The sequence below is a fragment of the Leucoraja erinacea genome, chromosome 9 (genome assembly GCF_028641065.1).
Source record: "Leucoraja erinacea ecotype New England chromosome 9, Leri_hhj_1, whole genome shotgun sequence".
Lineage (NCBI taxonomy): Eukaryota > Metazoa > Chordata > Chondrichthyes > Rajiformes > Rajidae > Leucoraja > Leucoraja erinaceus.
The window spans coordinates 17,743,997-17,765,291 of NC_073385.1; the positions used below are offsets into that span (position 1 = coordinate 17,743,997).

At 49.1% G+C, this 21,295-nt stretch overlaps 1 protein-coding gene across 1 annotated transcript in view; it reads right to left on the bottom strand.

Annotated features, from left to right (window-relative positions):
• ccdc88c (coiled-coil domain containing 88C) overlaps positions 1-21,295 on the bottom strand; it is a 181,108-nt gene that overhangs the window by 62,626 nt on the left and 97,187 nt on the right. The window contains exons 5-10 of the mRNA XM_055640219.1: positions 16,482-16,540; positions 12,345-12,428; positions 11,237-11,377; positions 7,188-7,378; positions 3,005-3,086; positions 202-360 (exon numbers count right to left, since the gene is read on the bottom strand). Coding sequence (XP_055496194.1) covers positions 202-360; positions 3,005-3,086; positions 7,188-7,378; positions 11,237-11,377; positions 12,345-12,428; positions 16,482-16,540 — 716 coding nt within the window. The remainder of the gene's footprint in view (positions 1-201; positions 361-3,004; positions 3,087-7,187; positions 7,379-11,236; positions 11,378-12,344; positions 12,429-16,481; positions 16,541-21,295) is intronic.

Consider the following 21,295-nt stretch of genomic DNA (forward strand, 5'->3'; position numbering starts at 1 on the left):
TGATCGCTGGCCGGCGCGAACTCAGTGGGCCGTGAGTCGTCTCCTCAGTCGCCCAAAGAGTCGTAGCATCTTTCTGGTCGCCGCTGGATTTTCAACATGTTGAACATTTCCACCGACCTGCAACGTCATATGACGGGTGCCGGCAGTCGCCGAAAAAGTTGCGTAAGTGATATCAGGCCCGATGATATCAGGAATGCTTACTTCCATTCTGGCCTTGTAGAAATCCACATCATGCAGCCTCTCCCTGCACCTCGACAGCTCGTTCTCCAGCCTGTCCACCCGGTTTGCCTTCTCCCGCAGCGAGTCCACCTCATCCTGATACGCCCTCACCGAGCGAGCATCCGTGCTCAGCTGCATGTTCTGAGCAGGAGCAAAGGAAAGTCATGATTCAACCATTTGTTCTAGCCCCCCCTCCCCACCCAGCACCAGTTTGAGTGTGAAAAGTGTGTGCAGTGCGCGTGGTGTAAAGTGTGTGTGTGTGAGTGCCAAGTACGTGTGCAAAGTGTGTGTGTGTGAGTGCCAAGTACGTGTGCAAAGTGTGTGTGTGTGAGTGCCAAGTACGTGTGCAAAGTGTGTGTGTGTGAGTGCCAAGTACGTGTGCAAAGTGTGTGTGTGTGTGTGCCAAGTACGTGTGCAAAGTGTGTGTGTTGATTAACCATATTAACCCATGCCTATACAATCTCCACTATCCATGTCACACATTGCACCATATAATCCAGTCCGTGTTTTGGGCATCATGAGTACTGTACTTTTGACAGCCTGTTGTCATGCTACTGCAGTTAGTACGTAAGCTGATGTGATGAGCATGGCTGTGTGTAACGTCCTCTCCTTATTATCTTAATAAAATACTAGTGGTTCACTACACTTGTAATGGATCACTTACAAACAGTGTGTGCCTGCGCAGTGTATGTGTGCAAAGTGTGCGTGTGCATGTTGTGTGTGTGTGTGTGTGTGAGCAAGAGTGTGTGTGTGTGTGTGTGAGCAAGAGTGTGTGTGTGTGTGTGTGTTTCTGAGTGTATGTGTGTGTGAGTGTGTGTGTGTGTGTGCGTGTGTTAGTGCTTGTGTGAGTGTGTGTGTGTGTGTGTGAGCAAGAGTGTGTGTGTGTGTGTGTATGTGAGCAAGAGAGTGTGTGTGTGAGCAAGAGTGTGTGTGTGTGCAAGAGTGTGTGTGTGTGTGCAAGAGAGTGTGTGTGTGTGTGTGTGTGTGTGAGCAAGAGTGTGTGTGTGTGTGTGAGCAAGAGTGTGTGTGTGTGTGTGTGTGTGTGTGAGCAAGTGTGTGTGTGTGTGTATTTATGTGAGTGCGTACATGTGTGTGTGTGTGTGTGTGTGAGTGTGCGAGTGTGAGCAAGAGTGTGTGTGTGTGTGTGTGTGTGTGAGCAAGAGTGTGTGTGTGTGAGCAAGTGTGTGTGTGTGTGTGAGTAAGAGTGTGTGTGTGTGTGTGTGTGTGAGCAAGAGAGTGTGTGTGTGTGTGTGTGTGTGCAAGAGTGTGTGTGTGTGTGCAAGAGAGTGTGTGTGTGTGTGTGTGTGAGCAAGAGTGTGTGTGTGTGTCTGTGTGAGCAAGAGTGTGTGTGTGTGAGCAAGAGTGTGTGTGTGTGAGCAAGTGTGTGTGTGTGTGTGTGTGTGTGTGTGTGTGTGTGTGTGCGCACGCGCATGCACAAAGTATGTGTGTTCATAATAATTCATCGTGTGTGGAAGGTGCTTGCATGTGCAAGCTGTGTGTGTTCGCAAGTTCATGTCATAGGAACAGAATTAGGCCATTCGGCCCACTGAGTCTACTCCGCCATTCAATCATGGCTGATCTATCTCCCCCCCTCATCCCCATTCTCCTGCCTCTTCCCCATAACCTATGACGCCCGTGCTATGAGGCGGTACTAATCCTGCCCCCAGTACTAACCCAGTCCCAGTACTAATCCTGCCCCCAGTACTAGCACTCCCCCAGTACTAACCCTGCCCCCCTTCCTAACCCAGCCCCCAGTACTAACCCCGCCCCAGTACTAACCCCGCCCCAGTACTAACCCAGCCCCAGTACTAACCCAGCCCCCAGTACTAACCCAGCCCCCAGTACTAATCCTGCCCCCGGTACTAACCCAGCCCCCGGTACTAATCCTGCCCCGGTACTAAATCTACCCCCAGTACTAATCCAGCTCCCAGTACTAATCCTGACCCCAGTACTAATCCTGCCTCCAGTACTAATCCAGCCCCGGTACTAAATCTGCCCCCAGTACTAATTCAGCTCCCAGTACTAATCCTGCCCCCAGTACTAATCCTGCCCCCAGTACTAGCACTCCCTCAGTACTAACCCTGCCTCTAGTACTATTCCTGCCCCCAGTACTAGCACTCCCCCAGTACTAATCCTGCCCCCAGTACTAACCCAGCCCCAGTACTAACCCAGCCCCCAGTACTAATCCTGCCCCCAGTACTAGCACTCCCTCAGTACTAACCCTGCCTCTAGTACTATTCCTGCCCCCAGTACTAGCACTACCCCAGTACTAACACTGCCCCTGGTACTAATCTGCCCCCGGTACTAATCCTGCCCCCGGTACTAATCCTGCTCCCAGTACTAATCCTGCCGCCAGTACTAATCTGCCTCCGGTACTAACCCAGCCCCCGGTACTAATCCTGCCCCCCGGTACTAAATCTACCCCCCAGTACTAATCCAGCTCCCAGTACTAATCCTGCCCCCAGTACTAATCCTGCCCCCAGTACTAATCCTGCCTCCAGTACTAATCCTGCCTCCAGTACCAACCCTGACATATAGAACTGTACAGCACAAGAACAGGCCCTTTGGCCCACAATGTCTGTGCCAAACACGATGCCAAGACCACCTGTTATCTACCTGAATATAACCCATGTCCCTCCACTGCATATCCATGTGTCTATCTGGTTGATCGACGGTCAGCGTGGTGTGGGTGGGTCGAAGGGTCTGTATCTCTACACTAAAGCACAGCTCTGAATCGGGAGTGTGACCCCATTGAATCATGGGCATGGGCCAACAGTCCCCTCACCTCTTGCCGCAACCGCTGCAGCTCTGAATCAAGTCGTTCCACTTCATTCTTGGAGTCTATGAGTTGCTCAGCCTTTTCCTCCCTGGAGATATGTCGGGAGAAAGGAGAGATATGGTGAAGAGACTTGCAGGAACATTCTCAAGGAACCAAATGCCTTCAGTTTAGTTTAGTTTAGTTTAGTTTAGAGATACAGCGCAGAAACGGGCCCTTTGGCCCAGCAAGTCCACACTGACCAGTGATTCCCGCCCACTAACAGGCCTGTCCCACACTGACCAGCGATTCCCGCCCACTAACAGGCCTGTCCCACACTGACCAGTGATTCCCGCCCACTAACAGGCCTGTCCCACTTAGCGGGTTTTTTTCGGCGACTGCCGGCGTCATTGACTGATGTATCAGGGTCGGCGAAAGATTTTGAACATTTCAAAATCCAGTGGCGACAAAAAAAAATTGCGGCACTTGAGGAACACGTGATGACGTCAATACATCGTCACGATACGTCAGTCAATGATGCCGGCAGTCGCCGAAACAATCGCCACGCGGGACAGGCCCTTAACACTATCCTACACACATTGGGGACAATTTACATTTATACCAAGTCAATTGACCTACAAACCTGTACGTCTTTGGAGTGTGGGAGGAAACTCCACAGCCTTCTGTGCAAAGATTTCCACAGATTCACCACCCTCTGACAAAATAAATTTCTCCTCATCTCCTCCCTAAAAGAATGTCCTTTGGTTCTGATCGGCGGTGTTTTGGTTGGGATCCTTGTTTAGAGAGTTTGTTTCAGGTGAGAGACACTTGGAAGCAACATGGGGACGGAACGACGGCAGGTGAGTGATAGGTGGGTGCAGGTGAGCAGAGTCGATTGGCAGATGGGTGGACAACGGTCATAAAAAATGTTGACCAAAGGCTGTGAGATAAGGAGAGAAAATGTTCAGAGGAAAGGGGTGGGCAACCTATGGCCCCCGTGCTGAATCCGGCCCATGACCCGAAATCCTCCAGCCCGCAGACTTCCATCATCTCAGGTACCTGGAATATTTAAGAAAGAAATCCAGATGCTGGAAAAATCAAAGGTAGAAACAAATGATGGAGTGAGTTTCTCCAGCATTTTTTCCTACCTCCGGTACCTGGAAGGTGATGTGGCTGTACCGCATCCTGCGCAAAGCTGCCGGCACGGGCACGCACCTTGTGTGTCTGGGCTTCACTGTCAGGATCGGGGTTGTCAGTAGGCCGGGGACGAGCGAGTGTGATATTTCAGCTCAGTCCTCGAAGGGGCGGGATCCATGTGAACACGTGATAGATGTGGCCCGCCATCCACTCCCAGACATGCGTCCCGGCCCCTTGGCAGAAAAGGTTGCCGACCCCTGGTGTAGATGGAAGGAGATGGGTCGGTGAAGGGAATCTAGATGGAAGGGGAAGGAGGGGCAGGATAGTGGGTGGGTGTCCAGGTGGGGTACTGGGTCAGAGAGTGGGAGGTAAAAGAGAATGGGGGTTTTAGTTAAGTAGGGTCTCGACCCGAAACGTCACCCATCCCTTCTCTCCAGAGATGCTGCCTGGCCCGCTGAGTTACACCAGCATTTTGTGCCTATCTTATGGGGGTTTTAGTTGATTAGTTAACTAAAATTGGAGAACTCAATGATTCACACCACTGGGCTGTCGGCTACCCGAGCGTAATACGAGGTGCTTGTTCCTGCACTGGAGGAGACTCAGGACAATAGACAATAGACAATGGGTGCAGGAGTAGGCCATTCGGCCCTTCGAGCCAGCACCGCCATTCAACGTGATCATGGCTGATCATCCATAGTCAGTACCTCGTTCCTGCCTTCTCCCCATATCCCCTGACTCCGCTATCTTTAATCTCACAAAAGGTCAGTGTGGGAATGGTAGGGGGAGTTAAAACTGTGAGTGACCGGCAGATCCCAACGGGCCTTGACGGACTGAGCGCAAGTGTTGGGCGAAACGTTTGCTGAGTCTACGTTTACGATTCCAACATCTGAAGTTCCTTGTGTCTGGTGAATCTGTGCAGCCGCACAGTTGGTATCAGTGCTTTACAATAACCAGTGGAACAGGTAGCTGAATAATCCCGACACAAAATGCAATGAAGGGGAGATTGGAAACTTGGCACCTTCCATTTGCAATCCAAATGACCGGTCTTATTGTTTCTTCCGATTTCGTTTCAGCAAAGTCAACATTACCTCTATTCTTTGCAAGGGTTTCTCAGGAGTCCCTCACCAATAAGAGCAGGGCTTCAGAAATACCTGTAACCGGACACTGCGAGTACGGTGAGCCTACCTTTAACCCCTGATTCAAGGTCAGGATTGTCAAGGTGTCAACTTTCACACTAAAGGGCCTGTCCCACTGTATGAGGTAATTCAAGAGCTCTCCCGAGATTTAAAAAAATCAAACTCGTGGTAAGTACGTAGAATGTACGTAGCGGGTACGTCGGAGTTGGTGGGTGTCCCGTAGCGGCTCGTAACGCTAACGGCAGGTACTCGTGAAACGCGGTAAGCTCGTGAAGTTTTTTCAGCACTGTGAAAAATGTCCACGAGAGCCCCGAGTACCTATGAGCGGCTGTTACCATAATTCTCCGAGTTCGAATCAGGGGAAACTCGGGAGAACTCTTGAATCACCTCGCATAGTGGGGCAGGCCCCTTTATGTGTGAGACTGCAAAGGCTGGAATCGCGAGCAAAACACAAGTCGCTGGAGGAACTCGGCGGGTCAGGCAACAACGGTGGAGGTGAAATACGTCTTCATAGACGCTGCCTGCCTACATCATCTTGGTCCGTGTAGTCCATGGGCTTGATGGTAAGCGACCTAAGCAGAATATGATTAAGAGGTAGATAAAAATGCTGGAGAAACTCAGCGGGTGAGTCACCAGTCTGAAGAAGGGTCTCGACCCAAAACGTCACCTATTCCTTCGCTCCATAGATGCTGCCTAACCCCAGCTGAGTTTCTCCAGCATTTTTATCTACCTAAGCAGAATATGCAGTGCCGTTCTTCCAGTTTGCACCTGCGTATTCACTGGAATTTAGAAGGATGAGAACGGTTCTTATAGAAAGATGTAAAATTCTTAAGGGATTGGATACAGAAAAAATGTTCCCCTGTTGGGGGTGTTCAGTACTAGGGGGTCACAGTTTAAGAATAAGGGGTAGACCATTTAGGACTGAGACGGGGAAAAACCTTTTCAACCAGAGAGTTGTGAATCTGTGGAATTCTCTGCCACTGAAGGCAGTGGAGGCCAATTCACTGGATGTTTAAGAGAGAGTTGGATATAGCTCTCGGGGTTAAAGGAATCAAGGGATATGGGGAGAAGGCAGGAACGGGGTACTGATTTTGGATGATCAGCGGAGTCGGAGTCGGAGTATCGAATCCACATCCCTGGCTGTGAGGCAGCACCCACTGTGACCGCCCTCATCTTTAATAGGAAACCTGCCCATTAACTGGGTGGCTTCAGGGACAACCACAATCCTGCAAGTCGCGTATAAAACAAGACGAGGTGAGGAGAGCGATTTTTTTTCCCCTCCAGAAAGGACAGTAATAAACCAGAAGGAAACGATCTCTGAAGAAGTCTGAAGATGGGTTTCGACCCGAAACGTCACCTATTCCTTTTACTCCAGAGTTGCTGCCTGGCCCGCTGAGTTACTCCAGCACTTGGTGTCTATCTGTTAGCTTTTCGTTCCGGTTATTGAAACGAATGAGTATAAATTTTCCCAGTTTCCCCATTCGTCCAAGCACAGATCCACCACTGATTTTCCGGCACCACCTGGCCCAGATCCTGTCCGGAATTCCACTTTTTTTGCCGGACCAAACAGAGGTCGCTGCCTCCGAGAGGAGTCCAACGGAACAGGAACGTTCCTTCTAGGCCACCGAGTTGAGAGAGTGGGGATGGGGGGGGGGGGGGTGGGAGATACCGGCATGCAAAGTCGGCCTCGGAAGTCGGCTATGGGAACGGATCCGGGCCGGAGTTCCCAAGCCGCCGATCGGCCGCGGAAGGCCTGATGAGGCCGAGATCGGTCGTCTCACCCGGCCTAGGCGCTACATTTTTGGGGGGAACTTCCATGAGGGAGGAGGGGATTTCAAGAGCGCTCTTGTAATTTTGTCCTTGATTTGAAGGAGGTGCCGGGGAGATGGGTGGTGGACCTGCACTGCAGACGGAGCGGGGGGGATGGGTACAATACTGACAGCTCATGTCTGATCCTTCTGAGCTTTGCCTTGGTGTCGGCCAGGTCCACCGCCAGGTGCTGCTTCTCCCCTTTGTCCAGCTTCCCGTTGGGAGAACCGGTCGGGCAGTCGGGACTCGAGCAGTTGACGGGACTCGGCAGAAGCTGCTGCATCTGCAGGTAGTCGCGGTCCTGGGTGAGGTCCACAATCATCTGCCGAAACAAGAGAGAGAAATTGGAATACAGCGAGATAGACAATAGACAATTGGTGCAGGAGTAGGCCATTCTTCCCTTCGAGCCAGTACCGCCATTCAATGTGATCATGGCTGATCATCCAAAATCAGTACCCCGTTCCTGCCTTCTCCCCATATCCCTTGATTCCTTTAGCCCTAAGAACTAAATCTAACTCTCTCTTGAAAACATCCAGTGAATTGGCCTTCGTTGCCTTCTGTGGCAGAGATTTCCACAGATTCACAACTCTCTGGATGAAAATTCATGATCACAGGTCTGAAGAAGGGTCTCGACCCGAAATGTCACCCATTCCTTCCCCTCCCTCCTGCCTGTCCCAATGAGTTACAGCAGCATTTTGTGTCTACCTTACATTTAAACCAGCATCTGCAGTTCTTTCCTACACAATACATGATTACAATTGATCCGTTCGTGGTGTATAGATACATGATAAGGGAATAATGTTTAGCGCAAAGTAAAGCCAGCAAAGTCCAATCAAGGATAGTCCGAGGATCACTAACGAGGTAGATAGTTGTTCAGCACCGCTCTCTGGTTCTGGTTGCCTGATAAGACAATAGACAATAGGTGCAGGAGTAGGCCATTCAGCCCTTTGAGCCAGCACCGCCATTCAATGTGATCATGGCTGATCATCCCCAAACAGTACCCCATTCCTGCCTTCTCCCCATATCCCCTGACTCCGCTATTTTTAAGAGCCCTATCTAGCTCTCTCTTGAAAGTATCCAGAGAACCTGCCTCCACCGCCCTCTGAGGCAGAGAATTCCACAGACTCACCGCTCTCTGTGAGAAAAAGTGTTTCCTCGTCTTCGTTCTAAATGGCTTACCCCTTATTCTTAAACTGTGGCCCCTGGTTCTGGACTCCCCCAACATCGGGAACATGTCTCCTGCCTCCAGCGTGTCCAAACAGATGGGACCTTCAGTGCAGTCTCTTGGTTTCACCAGGTCTCATTGGCCCATTATTGTTTTAGTTTATAACCTGAACCATCCTCTCACCAACTAGCGAGCCCTCCGGAGCTGCCATCTCCCTCATTAAAGACCCACAAGACTACCTTTAATCGGTGTGTAAGGAGGAACTGCATTTGACCCTTCTTCAGTCTCGACCCGAAACTTCACCTATTCCTTTTACTCCAGAGATGCTGCCTGGCCCGCTGAGTTACTCCAGCACTTTGTGTCTATCTGTAGTTTCTACATTTTTATATTTGGCCGGAGATACAACGTGGAAACAGGCCCTTTGGCCCATCAAACGCAGGCCGACTAGAGAGGAGTCCCAACCATCTACCTCATTGGAGACCATTGGACTATCTTTAGTCGGACTTTACTGAGGTCATAAGGAATAGGAGCAGAATTAGACCATTCGGCCCATCAAGTCCACTCCGCCATTCAATCATGGCCGATCGATCCCTCCCTCCTAACCCCATTCTCCCGCCTTCTCCCCATAACCCCTGACACCCGTACTAATCAAGAATCTATCTATCTCTGGATTAGAAATATCCACTGACTTGGCCTCCACAGCCGTCTGTGGCAAAGAAATCCACAGATTCACCGCCCTCTGACTAAAGAAATTTCTCCTCGTCTCCTTCTTAAAAGAACGTCCTTTAAGTCTGTGGCTGTGATCTCTAGTCCTAGACTCTCCCACTAGTAGATACATCTGGATTTTATCTTGTACTAACCGTTATTCTCTTTATCCTGTATCTGTACACCGTGGACGGCTCGATTGTAATCATGTATATAGTCTTTCCCGCTGACTGAACAGCACGCAACAAAAAAGTGTTTCACTGTATCTCAGTACACGTTACATTCTATTACCTTCAGATTTAATATTCCAGCATCAGTAACAGCAAACAGTTCAGTTTATTGTCACGTGTACCGAGGTACAGTGAAAAGCTTTTTTGTCGCGTGCTATCCAGTCAGTGGTGGCGCAGCGGTAGAGCTGCTGCCTCACAGCGCCAGAGACCCTGGTTCGATCCTGACTACGGGTGCTGTCTGTACAGTGTTTGTACGTTCTCCTTGTGACCGCGTGGGTTTTCTCCGGGTGCTCCGGTTTCAAGATCAAGTTCAAGGTAGTTCAAGAGAGTTTTATTGTCATGTGTCCCTGATAGGACAATGAAATTCTTGCTTTGCTTTAGCACACCAGAACATAATAGGCACGAATACAGAACAGATCAGTGTGTCCATATAAAATTGTATAAATATATACACACATGAATAAATAAACGGATAAAGTGCAAATAAACAGATTATGGGTTATTAATGTTCAGAATATTAATTTCCTCCCACAATCCAAATACGTGCAGGTTTGCGGGTTAATTGGCTTTGGTAAAACTCTAACTATCCCCACTCATCGCTGGTCGGCACGGACTCAGTGGACCGAAGGGCCTGTTTCCGCACTGTCTCTCTGAGGTCTAAAAATCTAAACCGCAAACTCCAAAGAAAGACTTGCGTTTCGACAGTGCCTTTCATGACCTCAGCACGATTCAGAAGAGACTTCAAGGGTGAACTCTGAGCACGGAAGCCATGCCAAAGCCCTGGGGTGCATGAAAGGTTTTTGTCAATCATTAACTCATCCCTCCCTTCACAGATGGATGACCTCTCTCAGAGCAGGCACAGAGCAGAAATAATCTGCTAAGTTATGAAGCTGGGAGTGTATTTGGAAGCTACAAAGGGCCCAGTGGTTGAGCACAACTTGTCGGAGGTACAAGACGAATTACATCTTTAGCCTTTACAGAGATACAGCGCAGATACAGACCCTTTGTCCCACTGAGTCCGCACTGACCACTCCGTACACAAGCACTATCCTGCACTCGGGACAATTTATAATATACAGATGCCAATTAACCTACAAACCTGTACGTCTTTGGAGTGTGGAAGGACCATCACCATCCACCATCACCCTCTGCTTCCTTCCATGGAGCCAATTTGCTGTCCATTCCACTATCTCTCTTCGGATCCCATGCGTTCTAGCCTTCCAGAGCAGCCGACCTTGTCGAATGCTTTACTGAAGTCTATGTATACAACATCTACAACCCTGCCCTCATCGACCTTTTTGCTCACGTCTTCAAAATAATTAATCAGATTTGTGAGACACGACCTCCCACGTACAAAACCATGCTGACTGTCCCTAATGAGCCCTTGCCCGTCCAAATGCCTGTATCACCTATCCCTCAGAATACTGAACAAGGGTCTCGTCACCTATTCCTTTAATCTGGAGATGTTGTCTGCTCAATAGACAATAGGTGCAGGAGGAGGCCATTCAGCCCTTCAAGCCAGCACCGCCATTCAATATGATTATGGCTGATCATCCACAATCAGTGCCCCGTTCCTGCTTTCTCCCCACATCCCCTATTTTTAAGAGCCCTATCCAGCTATCTTTAACATAGAAACATAGAAACATAGAAACATAGAAATTAGGTGCATGAGGAGTAGGCCATTCGGCCCTTCGAGCCTGCACCGCCATTTAATATGATCATGGCTGATCATCCAACTCAGTATCCTGTACCTGCCTTCTCTCCATGCCCCCTGATCCCTTTAGCCACAAGGGCCACTTCTAACTCCCTCTTAAATATAGCCAATGAACTGGCCTCAACTACCTTCTGCGGGAGAGAATTCCAGAGATTCACCACTCTCTTTAAGAGCCCTGTCTAGCTCTCTCTTGAAAGTATCCAGAGAACCAGCCTCCACCACCCTCAGGCAGAGAATTCAGCTGAGCTTCTCTAATATTTTGTGTCTATCTTCGGTATAAACCTGCATCTGCAGTTCCTTCCATTCTCTCCTTGGTTGATCAAATTTGTCGACTGTTGGAAAGTCCAATGATGCCCAAGTTCTCACCTCCGAGTACTCATCCCGATCATCAAGGAGTCTCTTCAGATGGAAGACCATTGACCGTGACAGAGTCTCCAGATCTTCAGCGGTTACCTCGGTCAGCTCCATCCACTGAAGGTCAAACACGTTCTCCTGGTTGTGGGTGATCTGCGAGGGCAATGTGTAAAGGGACATCATGACCACAACACAGAAACAGCCCCATGATGGACCACACCTGCCTCCTCCCACCATACCCTACCAGTACTAGACCTATCCCTTCAATGCAGCAATGAATTTGCCTCACCTGATGTTAGACAATAGGTGCAGGAGTATGCCATTCGGCCCTTCGAGCCAGCACCGACATTCAATGTGATCATGGCTGATCATCCTGTTCTTATTCTTATGTTCTTATAAGAACATATGATCTGATTGTTTTTTTGTGCCAAGTGCTAACACGGTGAAATTTCATTTTCCTAGTGGCAGCACGGTGGCGCAGCAGTAGAGTTGCTGCCTCACAGCGCCAGACACCCGGGTTGGATCCTGACTACGGGTGCTGTCTGTACGGAGTTTGCACGTTCTCCCCGTGACCTGCGTGGGTTTTCTCCAGGTGCCCCGGTTTCCTCCCACACTCCAAAGACGTGCAAGTTTGTAGGTTAATTGGTTTGGTGTAAATGTAAATTGTCCCACATGTGTGTGTGTGTGTGTGTGTGTGGGATGGTGTTAGTGTGCGGGGATCGCTGGTCGGCACGGACTCGGTGGGCCGGTGGGCCTGTTTCCACACTGTACCTCTAAACTAAACTAAACTAAACTTGCGCCCAGTCCAGTAGAGTTTTACCATATTACCCCCCGATCCTTGATGAGCAAGTGCACAACAATAGGCTACTGAGCCCGTGTCATGTTTTGGTGCCATTTTAGGTCCACGCTCCAGTTCTTGTGAACAGTGCCTGTTCCAGGCAAGCCTCGGCCTGTCGTGGACCTACAGCCATCTACTTCCTTGGACCTATTGTGGACCTACAGCCATCTACTTCCTTGGTTGCCATGTCACTCTCTTCCCCCCCCCCGACAATAACCCTTCCTGCATCTCCTCCAACAGAGGGTTATGGACTTGCCCAGAACAACAGAGTGGAAGACCCACCTCCTGAATATGAGCCACTATTGCCGTCTGAGTTGTGATGTCCATCTGTTTGATCTGCTCAATGAATTCTTCCTTACGATCGCACTGCAGATTGGGTGGAAGAAAAGAATGACAACGTTTCAGATCACTGTATTCATCAGATCACAATTGTTTAATAAGATAAGACACAAGATGCTGGAGTAACTCAGCGGGGCAGGCAGCATCTCTGGAGAGAAGGAAAGGGTGACGTTTCAGCTCGAGACCCTTCTTCAGACTGATGTCAGGGGAGTGGGCGGGACAAAGATAGAAAGATAGTCGGAGACAGTAAGACTGGTGGGGGAACTGGGAGAGGGGAGGGGATGGAGAGAGAGAGGGAAAGCAAAGGCTACTTGAAGATAGAAAGTCAATGTTCACACCGCTGGGGTGTAAACTACCCAAGCAAAATATGAGATGCTGCTCCTCCAATTTGCGCTGGGCCTCACCCTGACACTGGAGGAGGCCCAGGACCGAAAGGTCGTTGTGGGATTGGGAGGGGGAGTTTGGCAACTGGTAGATCAGGTAGGTTCAGGCAAATTGAGCGAATAGATCGCCGAACCTCCAGCATTTTGTGTCCATCTTTGATTTAAAACAGCATCTGCAGTTCTTTCCCACACAATGTTTAATAAGTTTGGATTACCTAGAAACATAGACAATAGGTGCAGGAGTGGGCCATTCAGCTCTTCGAGCCAGCAACGCTATTCAATGTGATCATGGCTGGTCATCCAGTTTATTAATATTATTCATTAACTATTATTTAGTTTATTGTTTACACATATATCAAGGAGATACAGTGGAAAGCTTTTTTGTTGCGAGCTATCCAGTACACGAAAAGACTCGATATGATTACAATCAAGCCGTCCACAGTGTACAGATGTGGGCATAATGTTTAGTGCAAGTTAAAATGCAGTAAACTACAATTAAAAGAAGATAGGCACAAAATGCTGGGGTAACTCAACGGGACAGGCAGCATCTCTGGAGAGAGGAAATGGGTGACACCAATTCCTACTCTCCACAGATGCTGCCTGTCCCACAGAGTAACACCAGCATTTTGTGTCTATCAGTGGTGTAAACCATCTCCTGCAGTTCCTTCCTGCACACAAAGTCCAATTAAAGATAGCTCGAAGGTCTCCAATGAGGTAGATGGGAGGTTGGGACCGCTCTCTAGTTGGAAACATATAAGATTATTAAGGGTTTGGACACGCTAGAGGCAGGAAACATGTTCCCGATGTTGGCGGAGTCCAGAACCAGGGGCCACAGTTTAAGAATAAGGGGTAAGCCATTTAGAAGATGATGAGGAAAAACTTTATCATACAGAGGGTTGTGAATCTGTGGAATTCTCTGCCTCAGAAGGCAGTGGAGGCCAATTCTCTGGATGCTTTCAAGATAGCGGAGTCAAGAGATATGGCGAGAAGGCAGGAATGGGGTACAGATTGCGGATGATCAGCCATGATCAATAGACAATAGGTGCAGGAGTAGGCCATTTGGCCCTTTGAGCTAGCACCGCCATTCAATGTGATCATGACTTATCATCCCCAATCAGTACCCCGTTCCTGCCTTCTCCCCATATCCCCTGACTCCGCTATTTTTAAGAGCCCTATCTTACTCTCTCTTGAAAGTATCCAGAGAACTGGCCTCCACCGCCCTCTGAGGCAGAGAATTCCACAGACTCACAACTCTCTGGGTGAAAAAGTGTTTCCTCGTCCCCGTTCTAAATGGCTTACCCCTTATTCTCAAACTGTGGCCCCTGGTTCTGGACTCCCCCAACATCGGGATCATGTTTCCTGCCTCTAGCGTGTCCAAACCCTTAATAATCTTACATGTTTCAATGCGATATCCTCTCATCCTTCTAAACTACTGAGTGTACAAGCCCAGCCGCTCCATTCTCTCAGTATATGACAATCCCGCCATGCCGGGAATTAACCTTGTGAACCTACGCTGCACTCCCTTAATAGCAAGAATGTCCATCCTCAAATTGAATGGCGGTGCTGGCTCAAATGGCCTACTCCTGCACCTATTGTCTATTGGTGCGGACTCGGTGGCCTGCAGGGCCTGTTTGCGCGCTGTATCGCTAAGCTCTAAGGACTGTTCATCTCCCCTTGCTCTCCACTCTGTGTCTTCAATGTTCTTTCCTCCCCATCCTAAAGTCCAACATACACATCAGCCTCCACACCCCATTGTCGAGCCCATCTACACTTCACGCTGCTTCAGTTCATTGTGTCTCCAGGTTTGCTCAACGTCTCTTTACAGCAAATCCCACCTGGTCCAGGCGGTGTCTGGCGAAGGAAGGTGACCTATTTCAAAGATCTGCGGATGCTGCCTGATACCAAAGATAGACACAAAGTGCTGGAGTTACTCAGTCGGTCAGGCAGCATCTCTGGAGAAAACGGATGGCTGATGTTTTGGGTCGGGACCCTTCTTCAGACTGATTTTTAGGTGGGGGGGGGGGGGGGGTTGGGGGATGGAGGTGAAATACTGGAGGTGAGAAAATAGCAAGACCAATCAGGACCAGCCACAAACGACCTCAGACAGAGTGTTGTCTGGCAGGTCCAATGTTATCTAGGGAAGGTGTGGTCTCAAGAGAAGTTCTCATGTGATAGGAGTAGAATTAGGCCATTCGGCCCATCAAGTCTACTCCACCATTCAATCATGGCTGATCTATCTCTCCCTCCTAACCCCATTCCCTTGCCTTCTCTCCATAACCCCTGACACCCATATTAATGAAGAATATGTCAATATCCAATGACTTGTCCTCCATAGCCGTCTGTGGCAAAGAAATTCCACAGCTTCACCACCCTCTGACTTCAGAAATTCCTCCTATTTTGCTTTCTAAATGTGTGTCCTTTTATTCAGAGCTGTGCTCTCTGGTCCTGGACTCTCCCTGGAAACATCCCCTCCACATCCACTCTAAGCAGGCCTTCTAACTATTCATTTAAGAAAGAACTGCAGATACTGGAAAAATTGAAAGATAGACAAAAATGCTGGAGAAACTCAGCAGATGAGGCAGCATCTATGGAGCGAAGGAATAGGTGACGTTTCGGGTCGAGACCCATCTAAGGAGGGGTCTCGACCCGAAACGTCACCTATTCCTTCTAACTATACAGTAAAGTTTCAATCAGGTTCCTCCTCCCCTCCTACCTCCCCCCCCCCCCCCCCCCCCCCCCCCCCCTTGTAATGAACAACCAGAACTTAACTGTGTTTTGGACAATTAAGCAGAGAGATGAAGAACAATGAATGAAAGATATGCAACAAAGTAATGATGATATAGGAAGCAGGCTCTTGTTAGCTGTGTTTAAGAAAGAACTGCAGATGCTGGTAAAATCGAAGGTAGACACAAAATGCTTGAGTAACTCAGCGGGTGAGGCAGCATCTATGGAGAGAAGGAATTGGCGACGATTCGGGCCGAGACCCTTCTTGTTGGGTGAAAACAAGAAGCTGGTGCAACTTGGCTGAGAGAATGGAGCAGCTGGGCTTGTATACTCTGGAGTTTAGAAGGATGAGAGAGAATCTTATTGAAACATACAAGATTATTAAGGGTTTGGACACGCTAAAGGCAGGAAACATGTTCCCAATGTTGGGGGAGTCCAGAACCAGGGGCCACAGTTTAAGAATAAGGGGTAAGCCATTTAGAACGGAGATGAGGAAACACTTTTTCTCACAGAGAGCTGTGATTCTGTGGAATTCTCTGCCTCAGAGGGCGGTGGAGGCAGGTTCTCTGAATACTTTCAAGAGGGCGGAGTCGGAGTCAGGGGATATGGGGAGAAGGCAGGAATGGGGTACTGATTGTGGATGATCAACCATGATCACATTGAATGGCGGTACTGGCTCGAAGGGCTGAATGGCCTACTCCTGCACCTATTGTCTATTGTCACCCAACAGCTAACAATGACCGGACTCCTTTATCTCGCTACATCATTGTCTATATCTCTCATTTCCCTTATCCCTAACTAGTCTGAAGAAGGGTCTTGACCCGAAAAGTCACCCATTCCTTCTATCCAGAGATGCTGCCTGTCCCGTTGAGTTACTCCAGCTTTTTGTGTCTAACTTTGGTTTAAACCAGCATCTGCAGTTCCTTCATACACTGGTTCCTCCAGGTTTAATGGTAATGGCAACACTACTCACCTGCACAGCACATCCCAGCATTAGTAGCAGCACCTTCTTAATTTCATCCATGCTTTTTTCTAGAAGGGAAAGGACAGAAAAATCCCTGTGTTATTCAAGAATCAAGAGTGTTTTGTTGTCATGTGTCCCAGATAGGGCAATGAAATTCTTGCTTGTTGCAGCACAACAGGATATGTAAACATAATACAGAATGGGAGATAAAAGTTCAGTGTGTCTACAGACCATACACCATACATATCACAATAAATAAACAGATAAAGTGTAATAATAATAATATACTGTTATTGTTCAGAGCTAGTTTGATGTCATATTTAGTAGCCTGACAGCTGTGGGGAAGTAGTTATTCCTGAACCTGGATGTGACAGATTTCAGGCTCCTGTACCTTCTTCCCAATGGCAACGGTGAAATGAGTGCGTGACCAGGATGGTGTGGGTATTTGACGACGTTGGCAACCTTTCTGAGGCAACGACTGCGAAGAATCGCGTCTCATGCGGCAACTGCTAATATAGGTTAACAAAAAGACGCAAGGTTCTGGAGCAACTACTGTCTAACCTATAGTGATACTGTAGGTTAGACAGTCAGAATGTAGAAACAAGGAACGGCAGATGCTGGTTTACACAAAAGACACAGAGTGCTGGAGTAATTCAGCAGGTCAGGCAGCATCTCTGCAGAAAATGGATAGGATGTAATGTGGATGTTTGTGGTCGGGACTCTTCTTCAGACTGATTGTCACAACCCAAGTCTCTGGCTTTGTAAAGCAGCAACTCTACCGCTGAGCCACCCTGCCACCCGAACTGGCATCTGTGACCATCAGGTTCAAGAACAGCTTCTTCTGTGAACCACCATACTCTAGAACCACACCACACAACACCAACCTCAACAACAATCTACTCTGTATAGGTTTACCCAGAGTAGGGCAATCGAGAACCAGAGGAGACAGGTTTTAAGTGAGCGGGGAACAGAATTAATAGGAATCCGAATGGGGTAACATTTTCCATACAAAGGGTGGTGGGTGTTGGAGGAGGTAGATGAGATTGATACTATCTCAACGTTTAAGAAACATTTAAACAGGTACATGGATAGGACAGGTTTAGAGGGATATGGGCCAAATGCAGGCAGGTGGGACTAATTTAGCTGGGACATGTTGGTTGGTGTGGGCGAGTTGGGCCAAAGGGCCTGTTTCCATGCTGTGTGACCCTATTTCATGACATACCTCTGTTTTATGCTAGTATCGGGATGCATCGCAGCTCAGTTTGGGAACAGATCCATCCAAGTCCGCAAGAAATTGCAAAGAATTGTGGACGCTGTCCAGACCATCACACAACCCAAACTTCCTTCCATTGACTCCATCTACACTTCACGCTGCCTCGGCAAGGCCAGCAGCATAATCAAGGACCATTCTCACTCCAATCACTCCCCTTTCTCCCCTCTCCCATCAGTCAAGAGGTACAGAATTGCATAAAACATATGCAAATGATATATACATATCCATATGAAAAAAACATATCTCCAGATTCCGTTTCTTCCCAGCTGTTATCAGGCAACTGAATCGTCCTAGCAATAGAGTGCGGAACTGACCTCCCGTCCAAGATAGACAAAAATGCTGGGGAAACTCAGCGGGTGAGGCAGCATCTATGGATCGAAGGAATAAAAGACGTTTTGGGTCGAGACCCTTCTTCAGTCTGAAGAAGGGTCTCGACCCGAAACGTCACCTATTCCTTCGCTCCATAGATTTTGCCTCACCCGCTGAGTTTCCCCAGCATTTTTGTCTATCTTCAATTTTTCCAGCATCTGCAGTTCCTTCTTAAACATGACCTCCCATCTACCTCATTCCAGATGTAACTAAACCTCTGATCTTATAGAGGCATACAACATGAGAATAGATCGGGTAAATGCTCAGAGTCTTGTACCCAGAGCAGGGTAATCAAGAACCAGAAGGCATATGTTTAAGGTGAGGCAAGAAGCTTTAATAGGAACCTGAGGGGCAACTTTTGTTTACACAATGTGTGGTAGATGTGTGGAACGAGCTGAACGAGGAGATAGTTGAGGCAGGTACATGGATAGGACGGGTTTAGAGCGATGTGGGTCAAATATGGACAGGAGTGACAGGAGGGGGCTGCTTGGTTGGCATGGGCAAGCTGGGCTGAAGGGCCTGTTTTCACCGCATATGACACTATGAGATCTATGGGCCAAACATGGGCAGGTGGGTTAGCATGGATGGGGCACCTTGGGCTGCATGGGCAAGGTGGGCTGAAGGGCCCGTTTCCGTGTTGTGTGACCCTAAATCATGGGTCGACAACCTAGGGTGCACGGGCCGGACTCGGCCTGTAAACCAAAATCATCCGGCCCGCAGGCGGATTTATTTTCAATTCGTTTTCGCGACCTGGGAACTGTAGCCAGTCCTGGGTTCGTGAGCTGACCTGGGGATGTGAGCTGACCTGGGGTCGTGAGCTGACCTGGGGACGTGAGCTGACCTGGGGACGTGAGCTGACCTGGGGACGTGAGCTGACCTGGGGACGTGAGCTGACCTGGGGACGTGAGCTGACCTGGGGACGTGAGCTGACCTGGGGACATGAGCTGACCTGGGGACATGAGCTGACCTGGGGACATGAGCTGACCTGGGGACTGTGAGCTGACCTGGGGACGTGAGCTGACCTGGGGACGTGAGCTGACCTGGGGACCTGGGGACGTGAGCTGACCTGGGGATGTGAGCTGACCTGGGGATGTGAGCTGACCTGGGGATGTGAGCTGACCTGGGGACTGTAGCCAGTCCTGGGGACGTGAGCTGACCTGGGAACTGCAGCTCTTCCCCATCCACTCACAGACATGGGACCTGGCCCCTATGCAGAACAAGGTTGCCCACTAAATGATGGTCTAGGAAGAGAACTTGACAATAGGAAAATGTCCTGCTTTGTGTTTGAATTGTTTTGCAAATATTGTGGACGAGGATGAAACTGTCAGGGAAGACGATCATTTCAAAGAAACATTGACACCAGTTCACATCAACCCAACATTGGCCAAAACAAGAGGCCCTGTGGTTAAAGTCAACAACAACAACAGCATCAGAGAGGTAGCTCACACCACAACCATTCTACAGTGACAACAAACGCCACCCTAGCAGCCCTGCCCCATGGTACGAGTTCATTCCAAGAGCTCTCCCGAGTTAAAAAAAAATCAAACTCGTGGTAAGCACGGAGAATGAACGTAGCGGGTACGTCGGAGCTCGGGGACGTCTCTTAGTGGCACGTAACGCTAAAGGCAGGTGAGCACGGGAAGACTCGTGAAGATTTTTCAACATGTTGAAAAATGTCCACGAGAGCCCCGAGTACCGACGAGCGGCCATTACCGTAAATCTCCGAGTTCGAATCAGGGCAAACTCGGGAGAACTCATGGAATGAGCTCATACCGTGGGACAGGGCTTTAACAAAGCAAACCAAGGCCTCAATCTTCAAACTATCTTTCATACTATCTTTCAAACTACCAAACCTTTAAATACAAACTATTTTTCAAACTATCAAACAATCTTTCCTGGACTTTATCTTGCATTAAACGTTATTCCCTTTATCCTGTATCTGTGCGCTGTGGACGGCTCGATTGTAATCATGTATTGTCTTTTCTACACTGTCTCATCGACAGAATGGATAAGGCCATAAGATAGGAGTGATCCATGTGATAGGAATAGAATTAGACCATTCGGCCCCATCAAGTCTACTCTGCCATTCAATCATGGCTGATCTATCTCTTCCTCCTAACCCCATTCTCCTGCCTTCTCCCTATAACCACTGACTTGTTAGCACGCAACAAAAAGCTTTTCACTGCACCTCAGTACATGTGACGATAACAAACCAAAATTAACTAAACAATAATCTAAATTTAATTTTTAAAAATGTTTCAGTGCAGTTTCCCGCACAATAAACCCACCTGGTTGGGTCAATCGATTCATGTGAGCGAGAGATATATTTGTTTTGGTTTAGGTTATTATTATCATGTGTACCGTGGTACAGAGAACATGATAACTGGGGAGCGTTTTGCACGCTGTCCAGTTAGATCAGATAATACTACCGGTACCGTATTTCCCAGCAATGAAGACGCTATTTTTTTTACCCATAAATACGGCACGAAAATTCACCTTCGTCTTGGAGGCCGAAGGTTAGGTTGTTAGCCGATAAGATAGACTTGGCTGTCGCTCAGTGCAGCAACATCAAGAACGATGTTGCTGTATTGAGAGATAGTCAAGTCTATCCCTCATTGCTGGCAACTGATGGGAAGCGGCTGTAAAAGGACATCGCCGCTGGGGGAGGGGGTCCTTTCACAGCGTGTGCCCAGGTCAGCACGGATTGGGCTGCACAAATTGGCTGGGCCGCTAGGGGTAAAGTTGCGGGGAGGGCAGGAGCGTTGAGAAGGAGGGGGGTCGGGGATCATGCCGGCAGCTCACTTACTCACCGCTGCCGCGGCGCTCAGGGCGCGGAGCCACCGCATTGTGGCCGGGGAGGGAAGTAGCTCGGGGTGGCCGCCAACTCAGTGCCTTCTGCCGGCCCACCCGCCAGCCAGCCACGGTGTCCTTCGGCACAGGCGCAACCGGTGGCGGTGGTGGTTGGCGGTTAGCTACTGGGCGGAATGTTGGCTGCTCGGTCCCGGGCTCTCTCTACTAGTCCCGGGGCAGGCAACCTGGGTGCTACAGCCAGCCCTGGGGCAGGCGACTTGGGAACTGCAGCTAATCCTGGGGATGTGAGGGATCTGGGAACTGCAGCCAGTCCCGGGGCACACAGAGGATGTTGCCGACCCCTGGACTAAACCAAACACTTGATCCTGAC